Source organism: Pteropus medius, unplaced genomic scaffold (assembly GCF_902729225.1).
Source record: "Pteropus medius unplaced genomic scaffold, Ma_sr-lr_union100, whole genome shotgun sequence".
NCBI classification, from domain to species: Eukaryota; Metazoa; Chordata; class Mammalia; order Chiroptera; family Pteropodidae; genus Pteropus; species Pteropus medius.
In genome coordinates, this window is record NW_024354500.1 from 32,356,797 (window position 1) to 32,379,110 (window position 22,314).

The 22,314-nt window shown below is 35.2% G+C and overlaps 1 protein-coding gene and 1 long non-coding RNA gene across 2 annotated transcripts in view; both read left to right on the forward strand.

Annotated features, from left to right (window-relative positions):
* The window catches only part of PKHD1 (PKHD1 ciliary IPT domain containing fibrocystin/polyductin), a 411,516-nt gene that overhangs the window by 300,070 nt on the left and 89,132 nt on the right, over window positions 1–22,314 (forward strand). The window contains exons 58-60 of the mRNA XM_039853082.1: window positions 2,441–3,319; window positions 4,012–4,180; window positions 5,757–5,914. Of these exons, the coding sequence (XP_039709016.1) occupies window positions 2,441–3,319; window positions 4,012–4,180; window positions 5,757–5,914 (1,206 nt within the window). The remainder of the gene's footprint in view (window positions 1–2,440; window positions 3,320–4,011; window positions 4,181–5,756; window positions 5,915–22,314) is intronic.
* Window positions 10,531–17,885, forward strand: LOC120594921 (uncharacterized). The gene is made up of 3 exons (XR_005650739.1): window positions 10,531–12,091; window positions 15,850–15,920; window positions 16,210–17,885. It is a non-coding gene; the product is annotated as an uncharacterized LOC120594921 (long non-coding RNA).

Below are 22,314 nucleotides of genomic sequence, written 5' to 3' on the forward strand. Positions count from 1 at the left end.
TATAGAGCAGAAAAGCAGACCAGAACTTACAATTCCTGCTCTTAAATGGAGACCTCTGTCAGTCTCTTACTAGTCATCCCAGCAAGTTGTACTCAGAATTGTGATTTTCAAAAGGAAAAATAGAAAAATAGTTGTGAACAAAATCATTAAATTCTCCATTTAGATGTTCAAGACATTTCAAGTATGTGCTATTGATTAGTTTTCAGTCATTGATTAATATATACACAAATGAAAAGATCTTGTACAATTTTAAACTGTGAATTACAAACCTTGTAATTATAACATTAAAAACCCTACTAATTAGGCTAATAGTAATATATCGCTTTGACTGAAATTCTAGAACCACTTAAATCCAAAGTGATATCACCAGTAAATAGCTTTTCGATGTTTTATCACATCATCTACCAGTGACTTTTCAATCAGTGTCATATATTGTAATCCTACTGTCTGTCTGGCCATGGAGAAAGAAACGGTCTTTTTCTTCATTTGTCTCTTTCACAAGGGCTTGGTTCTTCAGGGCAGCTGATTTGCAAGGGTTCTAGATTCTCATCCATGAAAAGGGAATGGGGAAGGTGGAGGGTTTAGGCGGAACTACCTTTGAGCTTTAAATACTTTTACTAAAACACTATAGCTACCTCCATTTTTAATGAGAGAAATAACTTTATACTTTACCTTTAGCAATACCCTTTAAAAAATAATTTAAAAGAAAAGAAGTGAGGTCAGAGTTGTGAACAACATAGCTAAGGGCACATGACTAATATTGGCACATAGCTCACACAGCTGTAGCCCTATCACCTGACTCTCAGTGCAGTTACTTCTCTTGTTCTACCATGTCTGCCACTCTTCCCATTTGCCTGCATGCAGGTTAATAGTACAGCCTCTGTATGCATACGCCTAGATGCAAATCCACTGTGTTACTTAACCCTTCTCTGACTTAGTTTTCTTATCGATAAAATGGGGATAATAATTATACTTCATAGGATTTTTGTGAAAATTGAGAGTTTATATAATATATGTATTATATATATTACATGCCATATATACACACATATATGTGCCACATATATACATATGTATGTGTGTAGATATATAGATATGTAGAGATATGTCATATATATATATATATATATTATATATATATATATATATATAATTTGTGAAATCTCCTCTGCCTTGAAATTGTGGATGATTTAATGACTACTTGAATTTTATCTTTGTCCTGAATTATTTCTATTATTCTTTCCCAGTAGCATGCTATATCTGATGGCAGGAAATTTATATATATATACACATATATATAAATGTATATATTTGATAAATAAATTCATATATATTCATATATATTTATTCATATATATTTATATATTTATATATATATTTATATTTATAAATATATATTTATATATTTATATTTATAGACATTTATATATTCATACACACACACACACACACACACACACACACACACATATACATATATAAACATAATAGTGCCTGGTAAATAGTAAGTGCTATATGAGTTACATATTATCATTATAAATTTACCTCATTTTTTTTATATAATTGTGTTACTATTTTACTAAGAATACACACACTGACATATTTTGTACTCATATTTTTAAATCAATCTAGTGATATATTTTATGCCATGTTTTAACAATATCTGTTTTAAATGGTCCAAATAAAATTACTGATAAGACTAAATAATTCACTAACCTCACTTGACATAAAAGATATAAAAAATCTAATTATTGTGAAAATAAAACAGAATATAGTGTGACTAAGATAAAAATACAGAAGAAATTTTATATGGTCTTTAAAATGATTTTGAAAATGCGTTGTTGTTTCTACCATTTCTTAAATTAAGAAGTATGTAAAGAATGTCATGTTTCTTGACATAAATTGAGCAGAAATAAATTTTTCACTTATATTCTTAAGAAATGCTTAAAATGTTTTTATAGAATTGGCCATTATATTCCTTCGTACAATATCTTTGTAGTGATGGTTATGGCCTTTTCACATGAGGTCATTGAGACACAGAGAGGGAGATATGACTTTGAGGTGAGTGCCCAGGAATCCATATTTATCCCTTCATTCTTATCTAGTTCCTTGACTTATCTCTGCAGACAAATGCATAGAATCTTTAAGCTAGCTGTGCCTATCTCCAATGCCCATCCCTTGTTTTTATCTTTCCTTTCCTCTCTCCCCATCATATCACCAGACTCTCCAGCTTGCACATGAAACCTTTTTAGGCATTAATGTGATATTCTAAAGATTCATACTTTGTTAGTGATACTCACTGGCATGAAATATGCTGATGCTGAGAATAAGCAATTACATTTTAATGAAAAATATGATTATTCTGGTACCCATAAATGAACTATCCTTTGCCTTTTGTGGGGAAGAAAAAAGTACCTGATGACATGCATTTTGTTTGCAGGTGTTCTTCAACTTTTAAATGTAGAAATTCGGAACTTTGGGTCACCATTATTTTCATCCATTGAACTCACTAATGTGTCAGCAGGATCCTGGATAATATCTTCTACTCTGCATCAAAGCTGTGGAGGGGGCATTCATGCAGTGTCCAATCATGGGATCACTTTAAAAGACAACATAGTATTTAACACAGCTGGACATGGCATGGATCTAGAGGGTCATGCCTATTCTCTCTCCAATAACCTTGTGGTTCTGATGACACAGCCAGCATGGTCCACGGTTTGGGTGGCAGGAATCAAAGTGAACCAGGCAAAGGACATCAATCTCCGTGGCAACATTGTGGCAGGATCAGAGAGACTTGGCTTTCACATCCGAGGCCAGAGATGTTCCTCTCTTGAAGTCCTTTGGTCTGACAATGTGGCCCACTCAAGCCTTCATGGCCTTCATCTGTATAAGGAAAGTGAACTTGACAACTGTACTAGTATCTCTGGCTTTTTGGCTTTCAAGAACTTTGACTACGGTGCCATGCTGCATGTGGAGAACAGCATAGAGATAGAGAACATCACTCTGGTGGACAACGTTATTGGTCTTTTGGTGATAGTATATGTGTCTTCTGTTCAACAGAGTCCCATTGAAAATGTGCAGATTGTGCTTAGGAACTCAGTCATTGTGGCCACTAGCTCCTCTTTTGACTGCATTCAGGATAGGGTTAAGCCTTGCTCTGCCAACTTGACCTTAACAGACCGAGCTCCTTCTAACCCAAGAGGGGGTCGAGTTGGTATTCTGTGGCCTATATTCACCTCAGAACCAAATCGGTGGCCTCAGGAACCATGGCACAAAGTGAGAAAAAGCCATGCAATTTCAGGAATTATGAAACTTCAAGGTAAGATGTTTGGGCTTATCCAAACAATGTAGTTTCATACATCTGTGCATAGAACTTTTTTGTTCTATTCTGAGATTATATCAACAGAAAGGTACAGTGTAATCCAGTGCTTGGTATCCAATTGACCACCTGCTGTGTATTAATAATCACAATGATGGCTTATAGTGACAGTGAGTGATTCCTTTAAAAAGTTACTGCTTTGTACATGTTGAAGAGCTTTCACATCAATTTAATTTGATTATATGACAGTTATCTTAGGTGTTTTGTTTTTTTTTCCCCTGTTATACAAAGGAGGAAATTTAGATGCAGAAATTGTTCCTCATTGAGGTTTAGTAGTTGGTGGGGCAACCAGGAATAAAATCAGTTATACCACAACCTATGCAGTTAATCTTCTATCAGACCTCTTTTAGACTAATATATTCACACTTCATTGGATTTAAATCAAATCTTTGATAAAAAGTATTGCTCTTAAGATATTACTGTGTTAGATTTTTATGAACAATGTCTATATCTTGAAGAATTACAGATATTTTTAAGTCAATATTTATGTAAACTCCTGGAATTACCCCAGATAGTTTAAACTGAATCCTGAACATACATTAATAAAAGAGTATTTAATTGTGTAGTTTATATTTGTGGTTGGTAGTTTACATGATCTAATGTTATGATATCTTTATAAAATTTTTTTTCAGATGTCACCTTTTCTAGTTTTGTGAAGAGTTGCTATAGTGATGACCTAGATGTCTGCATTCTGCCCACTGCAGAGAACACTGGAATCATTCATCCCATAACAGCAGAGAGGACCAAGATGCTAAAGATCAAAGATAAAAACAAGTTCTACTTTCCTCCTTTACCAAGCAGGTACCAGTTTCAGTATTTATAATAAGCCATATCTATGAAGTATTTGGCAATTCTTCAAATCCTTCAATGTGTTTTTAAAAAGAATAAAATCATCAGTGGAAATAGAAGTAAGTCCTGGAAAGTTATGGTAGATCAATTGAATGGCCTCAATTCTTTACCCTTCCTATGCTCATGTGCTTTGATATATGACTTTTGCAATCTCTTTCACTAAAGAGGCAGAGGTTATTTCTCTCTCTTGACTATGGGCTCAGCCATGTGACTTTGACTAATAAAAAGGGCAGAAGTTGTGGAGTGCAAGTTTTATTGATATTGTTTTATTGTTTTGTCTTTGAAAGAGACATTTCTTTGGAATGTTTTCAATCACTGGAAAAAATTGACCTTAATTCTTGAATCTTCTATAAAGTATGATGTCACTAGTCTTCGAAAGGAAGATTGGGAGCCCTTGTGCAGGGACTAGTGGGGAGAAGGAGACCATGTCTACTGTCAGAAATCCCTGAATTCAGTGATGTGGCTTAGACAGATATCGGCACTCAGACAAGGTGTGACTACTATTCTTGAAATATGATCTGAGAGTTTTGTTCAAGAATCTGAAAACTAGATAAGGCATTATTTTTCCCATAAAAAGGAGTGGGAAGGTCAGGAGCAGGGAAGTTGGGCTACTGTTTCTTCCCCACAACACTGGAGAAAACTTTAGTTGGAAGAAAAGAATTAAGAAAAATCACCCTAATTGGAAAGTTTATGTGTTTGGTCCAGCACCATTCTCTACAAGATGCCCATCCTGAGCCACTCTTGGTATGTAAACATAATTAGGTATGCAATTTGGATTGTTCTGTCCTTTTTCTTCTACTGTCCAACTTTCCTTATGTTCATGCCTTACCTATGGAATGAAATAGTTATAAAGCTAAATGATATTAGCATCTAATTCCTTGTATTAGTAATACTGAACACATACTTGGCATGCAATAAATATTTAATATTATTACTAATGGTACCTAAAAGTATTAGATCAGGGAAATCAAATAAATGTGCTATAATTCAATGTTATAATTGCCTATTGCTTGTTTATATACCCTGCCTGACTCTAAATTCTGAGAGTATAGAAACCATGTATATATTTATCACCTTTGTATTTCTCAGTCTGTAAGTAGTAGATTTTCAATGGATATTTGTTAAATGATAATATCTCTTTTTATCTTGTTTGTATGTAGTGCAAATATAATTGATGTTTATATTGATAATCTTAAAATACTGCAATTCTCCAAAATTCCACAAAGAAGAGATTACATTATTTTCAGTAGATATTAGAATTAGGAGTTATTGTATCTTGCTTTTTAGAAAATTAGCACTCTATGTAAAGACTGTATATCTAGAATATTTGGTTAATAATACTACTGTCTTTCTTTTTAACCATATAATTGGGAACTGACATTTTCTATACAGTTTTATTTTATCTTTCTGTAGCACATTAATAATAATAAAATCATGTTGAATTTAGTTTTCATCAGATCAGTAATACCAATGTTTTCTTTGTGTTGTTTATCATGAAATGAGAGTTACTCTGTATCTATCTTCATAGGAAAGATTTAGAAACACTTGTTTGCCCTGAATCAGATTGTGAAAGTCCAAGAAAGTTTCTCTTTAAGGATCTGGATGGCAGAGCCCTGGGTCTACCTCCACCAGTTTCGGTATTTCCTAAAACTGAGGCTGAATGGACTGGATCCTTCTTCAACACAGGTCAGTTATATCGAAACTCGATGCTTCCATTAGAGGGAACATGCATGCCAAGGAGCTGTTTCGGCTGTGTTGTCTAGTGAGGACAAAACATCTAGAGAGGAATTGAATTCTAGCGTTGAAATTTGTGCTAATACATTATTCAGCTCACGTTTATCATAGGAATGCTGAGTGATTAAGAAACGTCATGATCACTCCTGTGGCTGCCATGAGATTGTATGTGTCTATGTCAGAGGTGCAGACTCTCAGCACCATCTCTGTGCACAGAGCTAACTTGGTCACTTGGGCCTGAAGCAGCACTCTCGGTGCTCAGCATTTCACAGTGTCAGCCCTGGAATCAGGTCCTCTGGCTTCTAACTAATCTTTCTCTTCCATAAGGACTAAAGGGCTGCATCTGGAGAGGGAGGCAAAGTACATGGCATACAGTTTGCCTTCCTTTTCTTCATCTTCTAATTGTCCCCTGGGGCAGGGGCTGTCATCAAAATTCCTTTTTCTTCTTGCTTATACAACCAAAGCTCATTTAGCTATCATTTTTTATAACTGGACCCCTAGAGAGATCACTGTCCTACTTCCACAAACAGTGAGACTCTGAGTTTTAATTTGAGTTCAGGTAGAACTTGCTACAAGTAAATCTAAAGAATTTCCCCAGCTTTCTTCCTACTTCAATGATTGATTCTTCAGATTTCTCTTTTAGTCTTTCTTTCCCTTTTTAAGTTCTGAATGTATAAATGTCCCAGGAGTACGTCCTCAGATCTATTTTATTCTCTCCTCGATCTTACTCCCACATTCAAGGTTGAAATATCATTTAATGCTGATGACTTCCAATTTATATCTGCAGCCTGACTCAACTCTGAACTTTGGTCTGTTATATCCAACTGACTTCACTGGGAAGTATAATTGGCATCTCAGACTCTATATACCCCAAATGAAATTCTTGATTTCTGCCCCCATTCACAACCTGCTTCTTGCCTAGCCGACTCTACCCCAATAATTGGTACGATCATCCATGAGGTTATTTAAGTTAAAAAAAAATGAGTGATAATTTATTTTTCTTTTTCCTAATCCAAATTCTCCCACTTCTAACCATCATCATCTTCACCTGACAAAGGAATATTCTTCTAAAAGATCTTCTTTCTTCCACTCCTGTACCCTATAGTCTAGTTTTCAGTGATAGCCAGAATGATCTTCCGACTTTCTAATGACTTTCTATCCCCCTCAGAAGAAAATCCAAACTACATGCTTATAAATCTTGTAGTATCTGATTCCTGACTACTTCTCTCACTTCATCTTCTGTGATACCCTTTTTACTTACTCTTTATTGTCTTATTTTTATTTTCACATGGTAAGCTTATCCCTGCTTCAGGTCCTTTGCATTGGCTATTTATTCTGCCAGAAAAATCCTGTCCTCACTTCTGTTCAAATGATAACTCCTCAGAGAAGCCATCCTTGACCACACAACAAAAATAAATATTCCTCCACTATTCTCTAGCCCTGCTAAGTCTGCTTATTTTTTTTTGTCAGAGTTCCAGTACTTGAAATTATATTATAAATGTACTTCCTTACTTGTTGAGTTACCATTTACCAGTTTAGGGTGCAAATTTGATGAAGGCAAGAATTTTGTCCTGTTTATTGTTATATATTTTGGGAATGCTCAACATATATTAATTGATGAACTGATCAAATGAATGAATTATTGATAACCAAGATTATTAATGCTCTTTGCCCCAAACCATTCAAGAATGTACAGAAGAAATAAAGGCCTTCAGGTCATTGGTTTAAGGATTTATCTATAATGTGGAATCCTGGAATCAAGAAGTTTCCAGGTGTCTTTTTACTTGTTTCCATTTTCTTCCATTTGAACTACTACTACTTTATGCCATTTGTCATTAGAGAAGTTTTACGTAAGTCTTTTAATTACCATACAATTTCATGCTTCAATACTCTTTCATATTTCTCTCAAATTTTTTCATAGGTCGAAAGCTTATCTTTGCAATAGAGTGACAAGCTGTGGAGATTACAGTATAGGTTTTAAGAAGTCAGTGCTAAGTATATGGAACATGCAGAGTAAATATTCATTTTGATATGTTGGTTACATCTGTCAAATATAACCATCAAATACATTTTGCACAGAAGAATGAAGTAGAGGGAAAAGTATATATTGAGAAAATATGTGCAGAGTAGTAAAAGATAAAAAAAGATAGGCAACTAGTCTCCTATTTACTGCTAAATTTACTTAATTAGCTTTCTGTTACAGGTGTTTATGCTATAGAGAACACAGCCTTATACTTTAAAATAAACACGTGAATAATTGTGAGGTTTTTCTAAACTTGTGGTTTTTGGTGAGGATCACGTTTCTGTGGAATTAGTAACAGGGGATACATGTCCCAGGATATTTAATGAAAAATTACATTTCACAAAAGAATAAGAGCTGAGGATAGTGTCTTAATTGGATTGCTCCAAAAGCAGACCCTGATAGAGGTTTTAGATTCCAAGTAGTGTGTATGTGTGTGAGGGGGGGTGAACTCAGGAAAGTAGAGAAGTGGTGGAGATAGGGAAAGGAATAAAGCCAGTAAAGTTTGTGTCATCAAACCAGTTACTGCTATGGAAAGCTGGAGCTCAGGTCTGGTGGGGGAACTCCAGGAGACCGTGGGAACATTACCCAAAATTATCCCAGCTAAGCCATGAAGAAGCTAAAGTATTTATACTTCAAATCCCTTTTCATCTCTGACCGAGGGATACTACTGGGGACAATAACTCTCCAGCCCCTTGACTTTTCCTGAACACAGGGCAATTGTTTTCTTTTCTGTGGTCAGGAAAAACCTTTCTCTGTAGGTTTTGTAGTAGAAGTCTTTGCTTTGTGAAGGTGAGTGCCAAAACATATGGGTGTTGCACTGAAAATGTCTGTTACAAACAGGAGCTCTAAAATATCTGTCAAATCTTCCATGTGTGAATAGTGATGTTCTTTTGATGAACTCCTGGGTGGTTGCTTACCATGTGGTAAAATAAATACACTGTTTAGGCACAAACATGCTCTTGCTCATGGTTGCATTACTGTATATTTTATTTTCATCACTCTCTGTCTTGGCTGTGAAACATGATTCAGTGGTAAACTCTGTCAGGGATTATACTATTACATACCATTTATTATCAATTTGTGGACAATAATGAGTTTGGGTGTGAGTGACCGGATGTATACGGGGAGGTATATATGCCTGACTGCCTTAAATTTCTGATGTTTTAATGCTTTTTAGCATTTTAAATGAGGTTGCTGTAGGTACCAACAGCAAGGATTCCTGCAGTAGAATCTACTGTTTACTGCACTAAAAATACAATCTGTGTCCTCTTTCAGTGAAGGAGACAGCACATAGTAAATGGTGCCTTCCGGGTGCTAACAGAATTGCAGTGTTTTTCTTTGACTTCCTAAATATGAATGGATCCCTCTTTCCCTAATTCAAGTTCCTTTTTATCTTTTAAACTATCCTCTTCTATGCTACTTTCTAATTCCCGTTCACATCTGGTGGATGAGAAAAGGACAAATTTAATCTTAAGAGAATAGATGTCTTTTTTGTATTTTCCCTCTTTGAGACAAGAATCTATTTTCTATAGAACGGTGAGAGCAGTGCAGCAAAATGAAAATGGAGATCACTGGAACCAACTGTCACATTTATTCTAAATGGCAGAGTTTAACACACTCTTGTGTCCTTTCTCAATTTCATTAACAAACAGTTTGTAGTTCATTGCCTTTGAGGTTTATTTTTAATTTGAAAAAAACATTTTATTTGCACATATAAGTTCACATGCAAAACTACCCACTCATATGGATATGCACAGGTCCTGGCATATTGTCATATACTCTAGTATTGGAAGCAAAAATTATCCATGTGGATCAACCATGAGGTATACTGTGCCAGTGGATTTTTTTATCTGTGTAATGCAGGGTATGTAGCCAGGGGAAATATAAGCTGTTAATTTTCTTTTGTACTTATCTGTAAGTTTGCCTTGGCAGCTGACTTTGAAACATGCATGACAAAAGGGGGCAAAGCAGCTCATCCCAAGCAGGAGATCCTCAAAGAACAATTTGCATTTTATTCTGAAATGGATTTACTTTGATTCTGAAGACATCTGATAATCTAAAAGTCCAAAATCATGTAGGAAAACAAAGTCTTGAAATTAATATCCCATTTAGGTAGGACTAGATAGATATCAAAGCTTTCCACTTGCTTCTAACTCATTTCCATCTGTCCCAGACTGCTAATGGATGACATCGCCTCTCAGACCAGTTCATACATGTGGAACACTGGTGTTGAGGGAAGACTGAAAAAAATCAGAGCTTTAGTTTCAATGACATTTTACATTTTCTCAGACATGACGAAGACAGTAGAAGGGAAATAAAATGGAAGGTAGCATTCTTTGAACACCTTTAGTGTGCTAAGGGCTAAAGCTGGCATTTGCATTCATTTAGGGGATGCATTTTGACCACCTACAGTCTATCAGTGCCTTTCCAGGGATAGACACTATAGTTGAAAGAAGATAATGTTTCTGCTTTTATTAAACTTATGTTCCAGTAGAAATCTTTATACTTTGTGTATGTATGTATATACACATATGTAAGATGTGTGTATGTATATACACATATGTAAGATATGTGTGTATATGCACAAATAAAAATATTCCAATAACAATGAGAGTTATGAAGAAAATAAAGTAGGGTTTGGGGCTAGAGAGGTAGTTTGAGAGTGTGTGTGTGTAAAGAAGTTGCTCTTTGAAATAGAGTTACATTTCCAGTGAGACCTGAATGAGGAGCAAGGAGTCACTGCTCTGAGCAGAGGGAGGAATCTTCCCTGGAGAAAGACCAGCCAGAGCAGGGGCTCTAAGACAAGAATGGCCTCAGTGTGTCTGAGAGGTGGGTGGAAAGACCAGTGGGACTGTTGTGTAGTGAATGAGAAAGGTAATGGCAGAAGCAAGCCAAGATCCAGCTTCTTTATAGGCCACGGTAATTTAATAAGATGGTTTTGGAGAGTTTTAAGAAGGGCAGTGACAAGGATTTTATTCATTTTCTGAAGAGATCATACAAGCTGCTATAGAGTAAATGGATAATGAGTGGGAGCAAAACTGAGAGCAGGCAGTGTAGTTAGGAAGCTGAAGATAATGGGGACCTAAGATGCACTATTCCATGAGTGGTTCGCTGACCTGTGCTGGCCCATAAACTCTTGCACAGTGAGATAACTACAGAAATTTATCATTTAGATACATAGCAATATGACAGAGTAATTTTATGTCTGTTGAATCTAATAAATAAAATTTGGGCTTTTATTTTGTATAGCTTAATTTGTCTGATAAGTTATACTGCATTTCTAAAAGTATTGGTCCTCAAAAGACTGGAAATTTTAAAATGGAACAGAACACAAAAACCCTGCTCTCCTACCAAAATTTCTTCAGCTTAGGGGATACATTTGATGGGCTTAGGACGGTGGCTCCAAAGCTGGCTTTTCATTTGAATCACCTAGGACATTAAACATTTATTTGTATGTTGAGAGGATTTTGAATCAATAGGTGTGTGTGAGGCCTTGGCCTTTGTGTTTAAACACACACACACACACACACACACACACACACACACACACACCCTCCCCAAGTGATTCTGCTGTGTGAAGGTTTGAGGATACTATACTATACTACTAAAGAGTTACATGCTCCTTTTGAAGTAAATATGTTAAGAAGACAACATTTTTAATTTAAAAACTGGACAGCTTCAATTTCTCATGACAAATCAAAACTAGCTCTTTGTGCCAAAGACCAGTAGACACAAACATACTTGCTTATATACACACTGGATATATTTCCAAAAGGGAAAAGAATATTAACTAAAATAATAGAGGAGTATTTACAGTCTAAATTACGTCTTTGAAACATACGAATATATCAAAACTTTTTAAAAATATAGATTATTTTTCCTAGTGTTGAAGTGAGTTGAGTGATCTCAAACTATCACTTTCATAATGCATCACTGGATAAAAATGGGTACAATGCTAAGTTTATTATTTTTTTTAATTCTACATTGAGTTATTATACTCAAAACCTAAATTCATGATAAGCTTTTCTTACACTTTCCTTGACGTCATTCCCAGCAAAGTGCTGTGATCTGACCAGGATTTCTGACCAAATATACCTTCAGGGCAGGTGAGAGTTTCTCATTCTTTACTATGAGAGGGTAAGAAACATTTTTCAAATTGTGTTACTTCTTGGATGCCTCTTGAGAAGGAAAGTTATAAACCATTGTGGAGACCTTAAAAGTGACTGGCCTCAAATCAAAAATAAAAGATTAGTTGGATAAAAAAGAAAATAAAGCTGGCATTTGACTGTCAGCTCATAGAATGATGAAGTGGTTTCTAACTGAATAATGGGAAAGCTCGAGTAATGTGGAAAGGAAGGCTCAGCTGCTTAACAGACAGAGTGGCTAGCATTTTCTCTACTCTTTGTTGCTAGATCTTGAAATGTGTCTTTTCTTTAAGCTTCCTAGGCTTCTCTTTCTTCCCATTTGTTCTGGAAATGACAGCAAGATGGTATTATAAAATGGGAGAAGGGAGAGGGAGGGAGAAAATGAAAGGACAGAATGGAAAGAGAAAATGGTTTTTAGAAAATTTGTCTGCCAATATCTGTGCTTGCAGAGGTCTTTTTCTTCTAGCTAGAGGGGGAAATACCATTCTCTTTTCCCAAGCAATTATAGACCCCAAAGATTGAAACTCAGTATATAGCTCTTTAATCTCAGCAGATATTTATGGTTAAACATTAGACTTTTAGGATTCCAGATGTCAGGGTATTAAAATATAAAGGCACAGTGGAGTCTCAGAAAATATTAGAATCTTTGGGATATGTGGCTGCAGGGATTTTCATCCCAAGCAGAGGAGGATAAAGCTTCCAGTGATGCTTCGAAAAACCCAAAGAGCCCCTTTCCTTCACCTTATTCTCTCATGCCCCTATATCTTGCTTAGTCTACAGGCAATGAATGGCATACGAAATTTAACTGTATTTTGAATAGTCTATGCTGTGAACTGGAATGATTTTTCAAGTGTAATTCTTAAAGGATGATGTGAAAAGGCATATGATCCACGAGAACAATTTCCTTGTCCTTTCTTCAATGTAGGCGTTTTATCCTTGAGATCGTCTTACTCCTCAACTCTTCCATTAACAACTAATACTTGTGGAGTATCCACCATGTTTATGACTCTGTGCTAAGACCATCAGATGAATTATCTCATCTAATTTAATGCCGTCGACAGGCTCTATCTTATGAGATCAATATTCCCTCCATTTGTAGCTGCGGAAACTGATGTAGAGACATAGAACTAATTAATAGAAGGTTCAGGACTGAACCCAGATTTTTAACACTAGGCTATACTATGCACAGTATCCTCCTTCTAGGGTTTTTTCCCTTCTTTCTATACATTCTCCATCGTTAGCTCTCTTAGATATATCAGTTTTCCTCACACAGATAGTTCTGTCTATACAGAATAAAGCAAACAGAGACTGTATAATTATTCCAGCAATTATTCCTCACAACTAGCAATACTAGCAATTATCATTTATCTGGCATATTCCATGTGCCAGGCAGTATGGTAAGTGATTTATAGACATTCCCATTTATCCTTTCAACAACTTTGTCATGTAGCGATTGTTATCCCCTTTCAGCATTTGAAGAAATAGGGATTTAGAAGAGTTAACTAATTTTTCATGGTCCCACAGCTAGAATGTGCAGAACCAAGATTTAAATCTATATTTGTCTGACTCCAAAATCTGGGCTCTTAACCACTTCTAGATAATTATCATTATGTGGCCTGAATCATCTGGTAGGGTGCTGCACAGAGATATGTTTAACTGTATAATTCACATATTTCCATTTTACATGGTGGCAAATAGATTTTTAGTTTAAAAAATAGCTGTCAATTATTGTAACATTTTTGAAAGAATGTAATAACCACAAAAAGCCACGTATATAACCATTTTTTAATTAGTTTGTACTAATCTCTGTCACATCAAAGGAAAGAATATTACTGGTATTGCCCACTGGAGGCTTTGTGATGACAAAAGAGTAGTATGATCTTTGGTCATGAGACCAAAAATTTATTATGGTAATTTTTCGGTAGCTTCTCTTTTCCCTCAGTGAGTCTATGTAGGGATCTTTTGTTTTGTTTTGTTTTCCAAATTAGACAAATGTTCTTTGAGTGCCCAGTGAGAGCAAAGCACTATGTTCTGTTGGGGTGTCCCAGAAGAGACATCAAGGTAGATAAGAAGTCACTCCTGACCTCATGCATGGGGGCAAGAGAGCCAGTCTACACAACAGAGGTAAGTAGTTGGTGTAAAATTGGCACAAAGTTAATTGGAGAGATCATGTATAGTTGGGGATGTGGACAGAGGTTCTAGGAGGGAAATGGAATTTGCCACGAGCCTAGACCATTGGGTAATACTTTCAAAGGCATATATGAAAGAGGAAAGTAAAAGCGTTGTGTTTAGAAGCAACAGGCACAGGGCTGTCCTGTGTCACAGTGCGGCAGCTCCCCTGCGGAGGGCTCCTTGGCTTTTACATGCAGTTGGGTCTCTGCCTTTTTATGTCCTGGCTTTACCTATCACTCAGTTCCATTATAGGGCATCTCATGCTCTACTGCCATCTCTTTACAAGCCTACTTTCTCATCAGACGGTGAGCACCTTGAAGGCAAACATCTTTGAATTTTAATATGATCCTGAGAACATAATATATGTTTAATAAATGTTTGCTGAATGAGGGAATAAATGAATAAATGGATGAATAAATGAATAACAGTCAAAAATTCAAATTTAGTTTTCTAGTCAACTGTTTTACAAAGTAAATTTTATATATTTACTTAATATGTGTGTGTGTGTATGTGTGTGTGTGTGTGTATGCATTTTTAAAGAATGTTTCCCATTCACTAATCTCAAGATATTGTGAAAAATGTGATCTGTGACCAAATAAATTTTGAAAACTCTGACTATTGCCATTTTGGAGATTCATTGTGTGCATTAAAATATTAAAGGTTCTAAGTCTTTCAATTCAATTAAAAAATACCATTTAAATTTGTGTTATCTAATACTTCTCAAACTTTTTAACTAGAGAATACTTGTTCATACTACACATTAGTATAATTCCAAGGGAATTAGTTTGTTTCAGAATGCATTTGGGGAAAGATTGCCTCATGTTAATTTATTAGTTTTCAGGAGTAGATACCAGTTGGAAAGTAATAAGATTTTAATATCTTTAATTTGGGTGATTTTTCAAAGGTCAATCTATTCTACTTTCCATTCAATGCATAGATGGCCTCTTCTGTTACTTTTCTCAGAAAGTGGGAATTCCTTTCCTTAAGGGCTGCCTAATATACTTGGAATAATTGTACTTGTTAGGATCTTCTTTCTATGATTTCTACCCAGTGACCCAATTTACCTTATGATGTGACAGAATAATTGTCTAATTGTTTCTATATTATAGCCTTTTACATATTCAAAGATAGTAAAGATTTTATAATAATCCAATGTTCCTCTTTCAAGTATAGAAATTCTAAATTCCTTATGTTAGTCAACACATGACAAACTTTTTTTTAAGTCTTTGTTTTCTAGACTGGCATATTTTTGACATTCTTCAATTTGTCAATGATTTTTCCAAAATGTAGAAACCAGAATATTACCTATCTAGAATAACAATGTCCAATAGAAATAATAATGTAAGACACAAGTGTAATTTAAGTTATCTAGGGGACAGGTTAAAACAGTAAAATAAAACATATGAAATTAAATTAATAATATACTTTAATTCACTATATTCAAAATGTTATCATTTTAAGATTAATCTATTGATCTAAAGTATTGAGATATTTCCTATTTCTTTTTTCATATTGTCTTTGAAATTTTATTTATTTTTCATTTACAGCATATCTCAATTCAGAAACTACATTTTCACCAGGTGTATTTGATCTGTACCTAGATTTCACAATTGAAAAAGTAGGTTCATATCTACATATTGTTCAAAATATACCTAAACATTTCCAATAAATAATCAGTTTTGGGCTTTAAATTATAATTAATTAAAATGATGTACAATTTATAATTTAGTCTCTCAGTCGCACTAGTCATATTTCAAGGGCCAAATAGCTACATGTAGCTATGGTTACCATATGAGTAACTTTCTTCCCTTGTTCTGGAGTGACAAATATTAAAGAGAATTGATTTTTTAACCTATGTGATAGGCTATTCATCCCTATTAAATTCCATTTTCATGTCATTTTTATAGGTCATCAGATGCATCTTGAGTTTCTGGGATTAGAAATTAAACCCAGAATTAGAAACCATTCTAGACAGCACTGAATTGGTTCTGGGAATATAACAGTAAAAGAAAAAAACTTGCTTAGCCCTGGATTATTTATATTAGCAGGAGAACAAATACCCAATCCTCTAAACAAAGCATCAAGGTTTTCTGAGACTGGGAATTTGCCTCAACTTAATAACTCTTTATTAAGAAGTCTATTCGCATTTCTATACTTTGTTGTATGAGAAGCAGTAATATTTGTTTTCCACGAGAGGGTTTATTTTTGAACACCTATAACTAAATAAAATCACTTGACTTTTTGCCATGATAATATGCTGGCTCTCTCCTTTCTCTTTTTCTTTTTCTTTTCTTTTTTTCTTTTCTTTTTTTCATTCCTCTCCCCACTGTCGTATTTATTTCTAGTACTTCATTGAATAATAAGCTGTGTTTCTATTTTTCAAATTTTAATAATGGAGAAATCCTTCATTGCTGTTTTCATTATTTTAGTAAAATAGTATCGAAAGATTCAGAAGTCAGGAGCTCAAATTTCTGTTTATTTCATACCTAAAAAAGATGGATGTTGTTTGTCTGATTATTTCATATTTTGTGCAAGTGTATATGTGTTCATTTTAATGGAAGGGAATACTTGAGCAGCTCCAGCAATAAATAAAATGCTTGTGCCTTGTCAATAGGTGCTAAACAAGTTCATAATTGAGACCTTCTCTCTTTAATTTTATAGATCTAAAAGATTTTTTTTGACTTCGTTTTCAGTTATTTCTACATATATTGCATACTCACTAGATGTAAAAACTAATGCTATTTTTTGACAGTTTGAATGTAATCATTAAAAGTATCCTAGAAACAGATGTATGGATGAAACAAAATGTTTTTAAAAATCAGAAATAGACCCATATGTATTTGAGAACTTAGTTTATAACAAAGATAATATTTTTAATTATGAGAAAATAGAAATCATTCAATTAATAATGTCAAAGCATTTGATTAATCACTTAGGGAAAATTTAGGAATTCATATCTTCCTTTTTTCAAAAATAAATTCCATATGGATTAAAGATAAAAAAAAATGAATTCTTAGAATTACCAGAAAATGTTAGTGAAGTTAGAGTTGTGGAGATTTTTCTTAGTATAAATCAAAATCTAGGAAACATGTAAATATTTGAAAAATTTGACCCTATAAGAAATAAAAACATCTACAAAGAATATTTAAAACAACTCAAAAATTAAGAAAAATCTTGCAACTAATATGGAAAAGGACTAATTTCTTTAATACATACAAAAAAACTTACTAATATTTAAGAACAAAAATGAACAAACCAATTGAAAAATATTCAAAGGATTCTAAAGTGCAAAATAAATATAAATGCCAATGTACACAAATCCCAGTTTCTGTCATAACCAAAGCACAGGTTAGAGCTCTTCTGTTGAGTCAAGCTGCCTAGATTATGTGCTTTTACTAGATGCGCAACACCAAGCAAGTTTCTTAACCTCTCTGAGCCTCAGTTTCCTCGCTTAGGAAGTCAGGATATAAATTTTATATACTCATATGATTATTTTAAAGATAAAAGGAGATAAGCTCAACAACAGTGTCCACCATTACTCCTGAGATAGTAATGACCATTAGCTAGTATAATTATTATTAATAGTATTGTTTTGCCAATTATATTGGCAATGATTTAAAAGTGTGATAATCTTAGTGTCGGGGGGAAAATGTGGAGGAACAGTTCTCAAATCTGGTTCTCGAATATCACTGATATATGGCAATCATCTAAACACCTATACCTCTGACTCAGCAATTCTACTTTTAAGAAATTATCCTAAAGATTTTTGTTAAATGAATGAATGAAACAATAAAACATATGCAATGAAAAAGAAAAGGCTCTCAGCCTCTTCCCCCTCTGCCATCTTGGTCTGCAGTACCACTGAGCAGAGGGAACAACTGGAAAGTTACCATTTTTTAAAATCAAGGATATGTATTACTTATTATGTTAATAAGGATAATGATAGTAAAACTCATTTATATAACAATGAGAATCCTGAAAAATGAGTTGGTTATTATGTAAAGCATGTCAAAAAAAGGGAGACAGAAGAACAGAGATTCTCCTAGACCTAGAAGTCAATCTTTCTACTACAGAATTAGGTACTCCCTGTAGGACACAGTTCCAATTTGCTTAGCTCCCTCACATGAGAAATATTAATAAAAATTAAAGATAAGTTCCTGAAAGTAATTGCCATGGAGAAAGGAAGTCAAAGCTGACTTTTCATGTGGCTGTGGGTAATAACCTCTTCCTTTTTGAGTGATGTTGGTAAGATGCAATTTCCTTGAGCATTGCCCATGTAGAAACCAGACTAACTCACATCTAGGCCATATTCTCTCTTTCTGCTTAAACACTTTAAGGCAAAAGAACATATCCAGGAGCTATAAAGGACACAGAGTATATAAAATACTTAGCCCCATGCCTGGCTCAGGATAAGCACTGAGTAAATACTAGTAACCACTATTCCGTTGCTACCACTGGCCTCATTTATCATGGCTTTGGCTGGGGTGAAGACTTGAATATTTGATCATCACATATTAGCTGGTTCTTATGCTAGTTTTCTATTGCTGCCATAGCAAATTATTACAAATTTAGTGACTTAAAAGAACACTCATGTATTATCTCACAGTTCTGCAGGTCAGAAATCTGGTACACTTGGCTGGTTTCTCTGAGTCTCCCAAGGCTGAAATCAAGGTGTTGGCAGGACTGCATTCTTTTCTGGAGTCTCCAGGGATGAATCTGCTCCTACTCTCATTTAGATTTTTGCCCAAATCCAGTTCCATGTGATTGCAGGACTGAGGTCTCCATTTCCTTGCTTATTATAGGTTGGAGGTTATGCTCAGCTTCTGGGGCTGCCCACATTCCCTAAATTATGGTCTCCTTCATCTTCAAAGTTGGCAGCAATAGATTGTGTCTCTTTCATGCTTTGAACCTCTTCTGCCTTCTCTTCTATTGCATCTCTCTGATTCCAGCCAGAGAAAGTTCTTTGCTTTTAAGGATGTGTAGTATTAGACTGGGCCTACCGAGATAATCTCCCCAGTTTAAATCAATAACATGATCATATCTGCAAAGTTCCTTTGTCAGATTCATGTGTTCAGGATTAGGGAATGAACATCTTTGGAAAGTTATTGCTCAGCTTACCATAGTTCTTTGTGAGGCCTTAGTTTTTCTTGTGGCAAGTGGAAGAATATAAAATAAATATTAAGTTGGAATACTGATGCTGTCACTAAAGGATTTCTTCTCTCTCAGGAAAGAACCTAGACTTAGTTTATCTTGTTTCAGGTCTATGGTAGGAATGTGGAGCATTCCACATCTGATGTGCAGGGTGAACATCAGGTTTTGATGAAAAAATTATCAGCATAACCTGGTTTATTTAATGTGATTATGTAACATTACAATTCTTAACCTGATTTTGGTCTCATTTTTGCTATAATTTACAGCATGATAATATTTTATATTGATATACAATTAAGTATGTATTTTAAATATAATTGTTCACTATGAACTATCTTTGATGTATTTATTTACTTGCTATCACTTCTAAATAGAGCCATCATTTGCCTCATCCACCAATTGCCCCTGAGCAAAGGGAAACAAAAATTAGGCATTAGAAAATCCTGGATGTCCAGTGCCTGATGATGCTTGGTGACACAAATATGAACTTCTATAATAAAAGAAAGCAACTCATTCGCCTGGCCCTCTCAGATATATCTATGGCTTGCCCAAATAGCTGAGTATGAGCTTGCAAAAGCTTAGATGAGGGAACACTGCATTTTGCAGCAATTAATTTTGCAGCGAAAGCAGTCTGTTTAAAGACGCCTGCAGCACTCACTAAAATGGGGGTTGTTTTTCAAGGCCACCAGAGCTGCAGTGGGCTCAGGCTGGCTCATCAACAAAACAGCAATGCTAAAATATGGCCTCCTGGGTTTTGCAAAAGAAGGGACTAGAGGGGCAATGAATTATGCTCACCTGCTAGAGCTGGGTGAAGACTGTAATTGTTTAGCCCCCTAGCACTACCCTGCAAGGGTTAAAATGACAGAGATATTAGTTAGTGATGGCTAAAATTGTTGGTTTGAAGCTCTGGGCAATACTCAGACTGTTATTTACCGGACTTGGTCGATTTACTTCTTAATGCAATAATGACCTGTGAAATGAAACGTGAGCTAGACAATTGTTCCTCATTGTTTCCAGTAAAACATCCTTTCATACCCCATTAAACCACCATTAATTCCATATGAAAGAGAGTCACGCACAAGCACCCGATGGTATCTCTCTCTTTCTCGGACTTTCTTGCCCCCATGCTCCTGTTTTATTTTTCTCCTTTTTCTTTATATCTCCTCTTTCTTCCTCTCTCCCTCCATTTCTCCAGAAAGAATATGTGCATAATGGAGTATGTGGTGAGAAATTCCCTTGAAGAACACATTGATTTACATCTCTTCCAACACAGGGGCAAGGTTTCAATTTCTGAGCCTTCACCTGGCTCTCTGTTTGCCCTGAACATGAAAAGTGCTACAGAAACAGAAATTTTTTTAAAAACAAGGATCAGTTGTTTAGTCTTGTTTAAAAAAGATCCAGATGCCCATTCCAGATGGGTAGGCATGCATCTTCCACACTGGTTGCTGAGTAACTACTGCTGGGAAACTAACCATGTGAGAGGGTAAAATACTTTCATAGACCTTCTTCCTACAGCAGGAACACACAGGTTACAGGAAGCCCCTTTGTTTTCCAGAAGCTGTCTGATTCCCTTCTGCTTCCCCTTCTCCCTGGACCTACTGTAATTGCTCTGTAACTAAAGACCCCAAACAAAAAGTGCTGAGTCACATAGCGTTAGCGGTGCTTCTAAGTATTTTTTTCTCTGACCCCTTTCTTCCTACAACCTCATAGCTGGGGATTGTCTTAATTTCCTTCAGTGAGTGATTGGAATGTTTTACTATTCATTTTGCCTCTTGGTGTTCGCATGGTTACTGCGTCACTCCAATCTCTGCCTCCACGGTCATATTACCTTCTTCTCTTCTGTTGTCAAATCTTCCTCAGTTTCCTTATGAGGACACTTGTGATTCTATCTAGAGCTCACCTGGGTAATCCCAGATACTTTCTCCATCTCTAGATATTTAATCAGGGCTGCAAAATCCTTTTTGCCACATAAGGCAACATTTCATAGATTCTGATGATTAAAACATTCAGGCCTTTATTTAAACTAAAATACTTGGTGATTCCAAGATGAATCCAGATTTGGTAATTTAAGGTAGTTTCCCTTTTCTCCTCTTGAGAGGGAAGAAGGAGAAAGAGGAAAGAAAATACCCTGAATCACCTAAATCATTCTTGATCACACACATACTCACAACACTTCACTATCAATTTTTTAAAATAGCCTTTCTTATTTTCACATTCAGTTTTGGAGGTAGATTTAACACCATTAGAAAATTTCATCAATTGATATTCTCATCTCTCTCAAAATTGTTCCATTAAAACCTGAATTTTTCTGAATAGTCAGTAGTTTTATAGCTATACACTCTGGCACTGGTGTATATGATAGTAGCTGTAATTAGAAAGGCTAGTAAGTCCCCCATATTCCCCCCTCCAAACAGGGCCATGGATACTGGAAAATGAATGGTGTGAGAGGTTGAACATTAAAAAAGATTTTTTTTTATGACAAGGAGAAAGACCATTTAGACTCCTCCCATAGGAACCTACTTTTGAATCTGTTATAAAAAACTTCCTAGAAGTTTTCTGTTGAAAACTTCAAGCATTTACTATTTGCAACTGGTATCATGGAGGTCCCGGAACAAAGTAACTCCTTTGTAAGCAATATAAGATAAGCCCTTGCAAATAGGTAAGTAGCACTAATGGGTGGGATTTTGACAGAGGAGAAAAGAGCTTTCAGATAACCTATCAGACCAAACTAGTAGTCCCTTTCAAGACAGTTCCCCACCCCTCTATTAGAATGTCTTTTAATAAAAAGTTAATTTAAAAAGAAATCAGTAATTAGTGATATAAATAAACAATTAATGGCTCATTTAAAACAAGCTTGATTT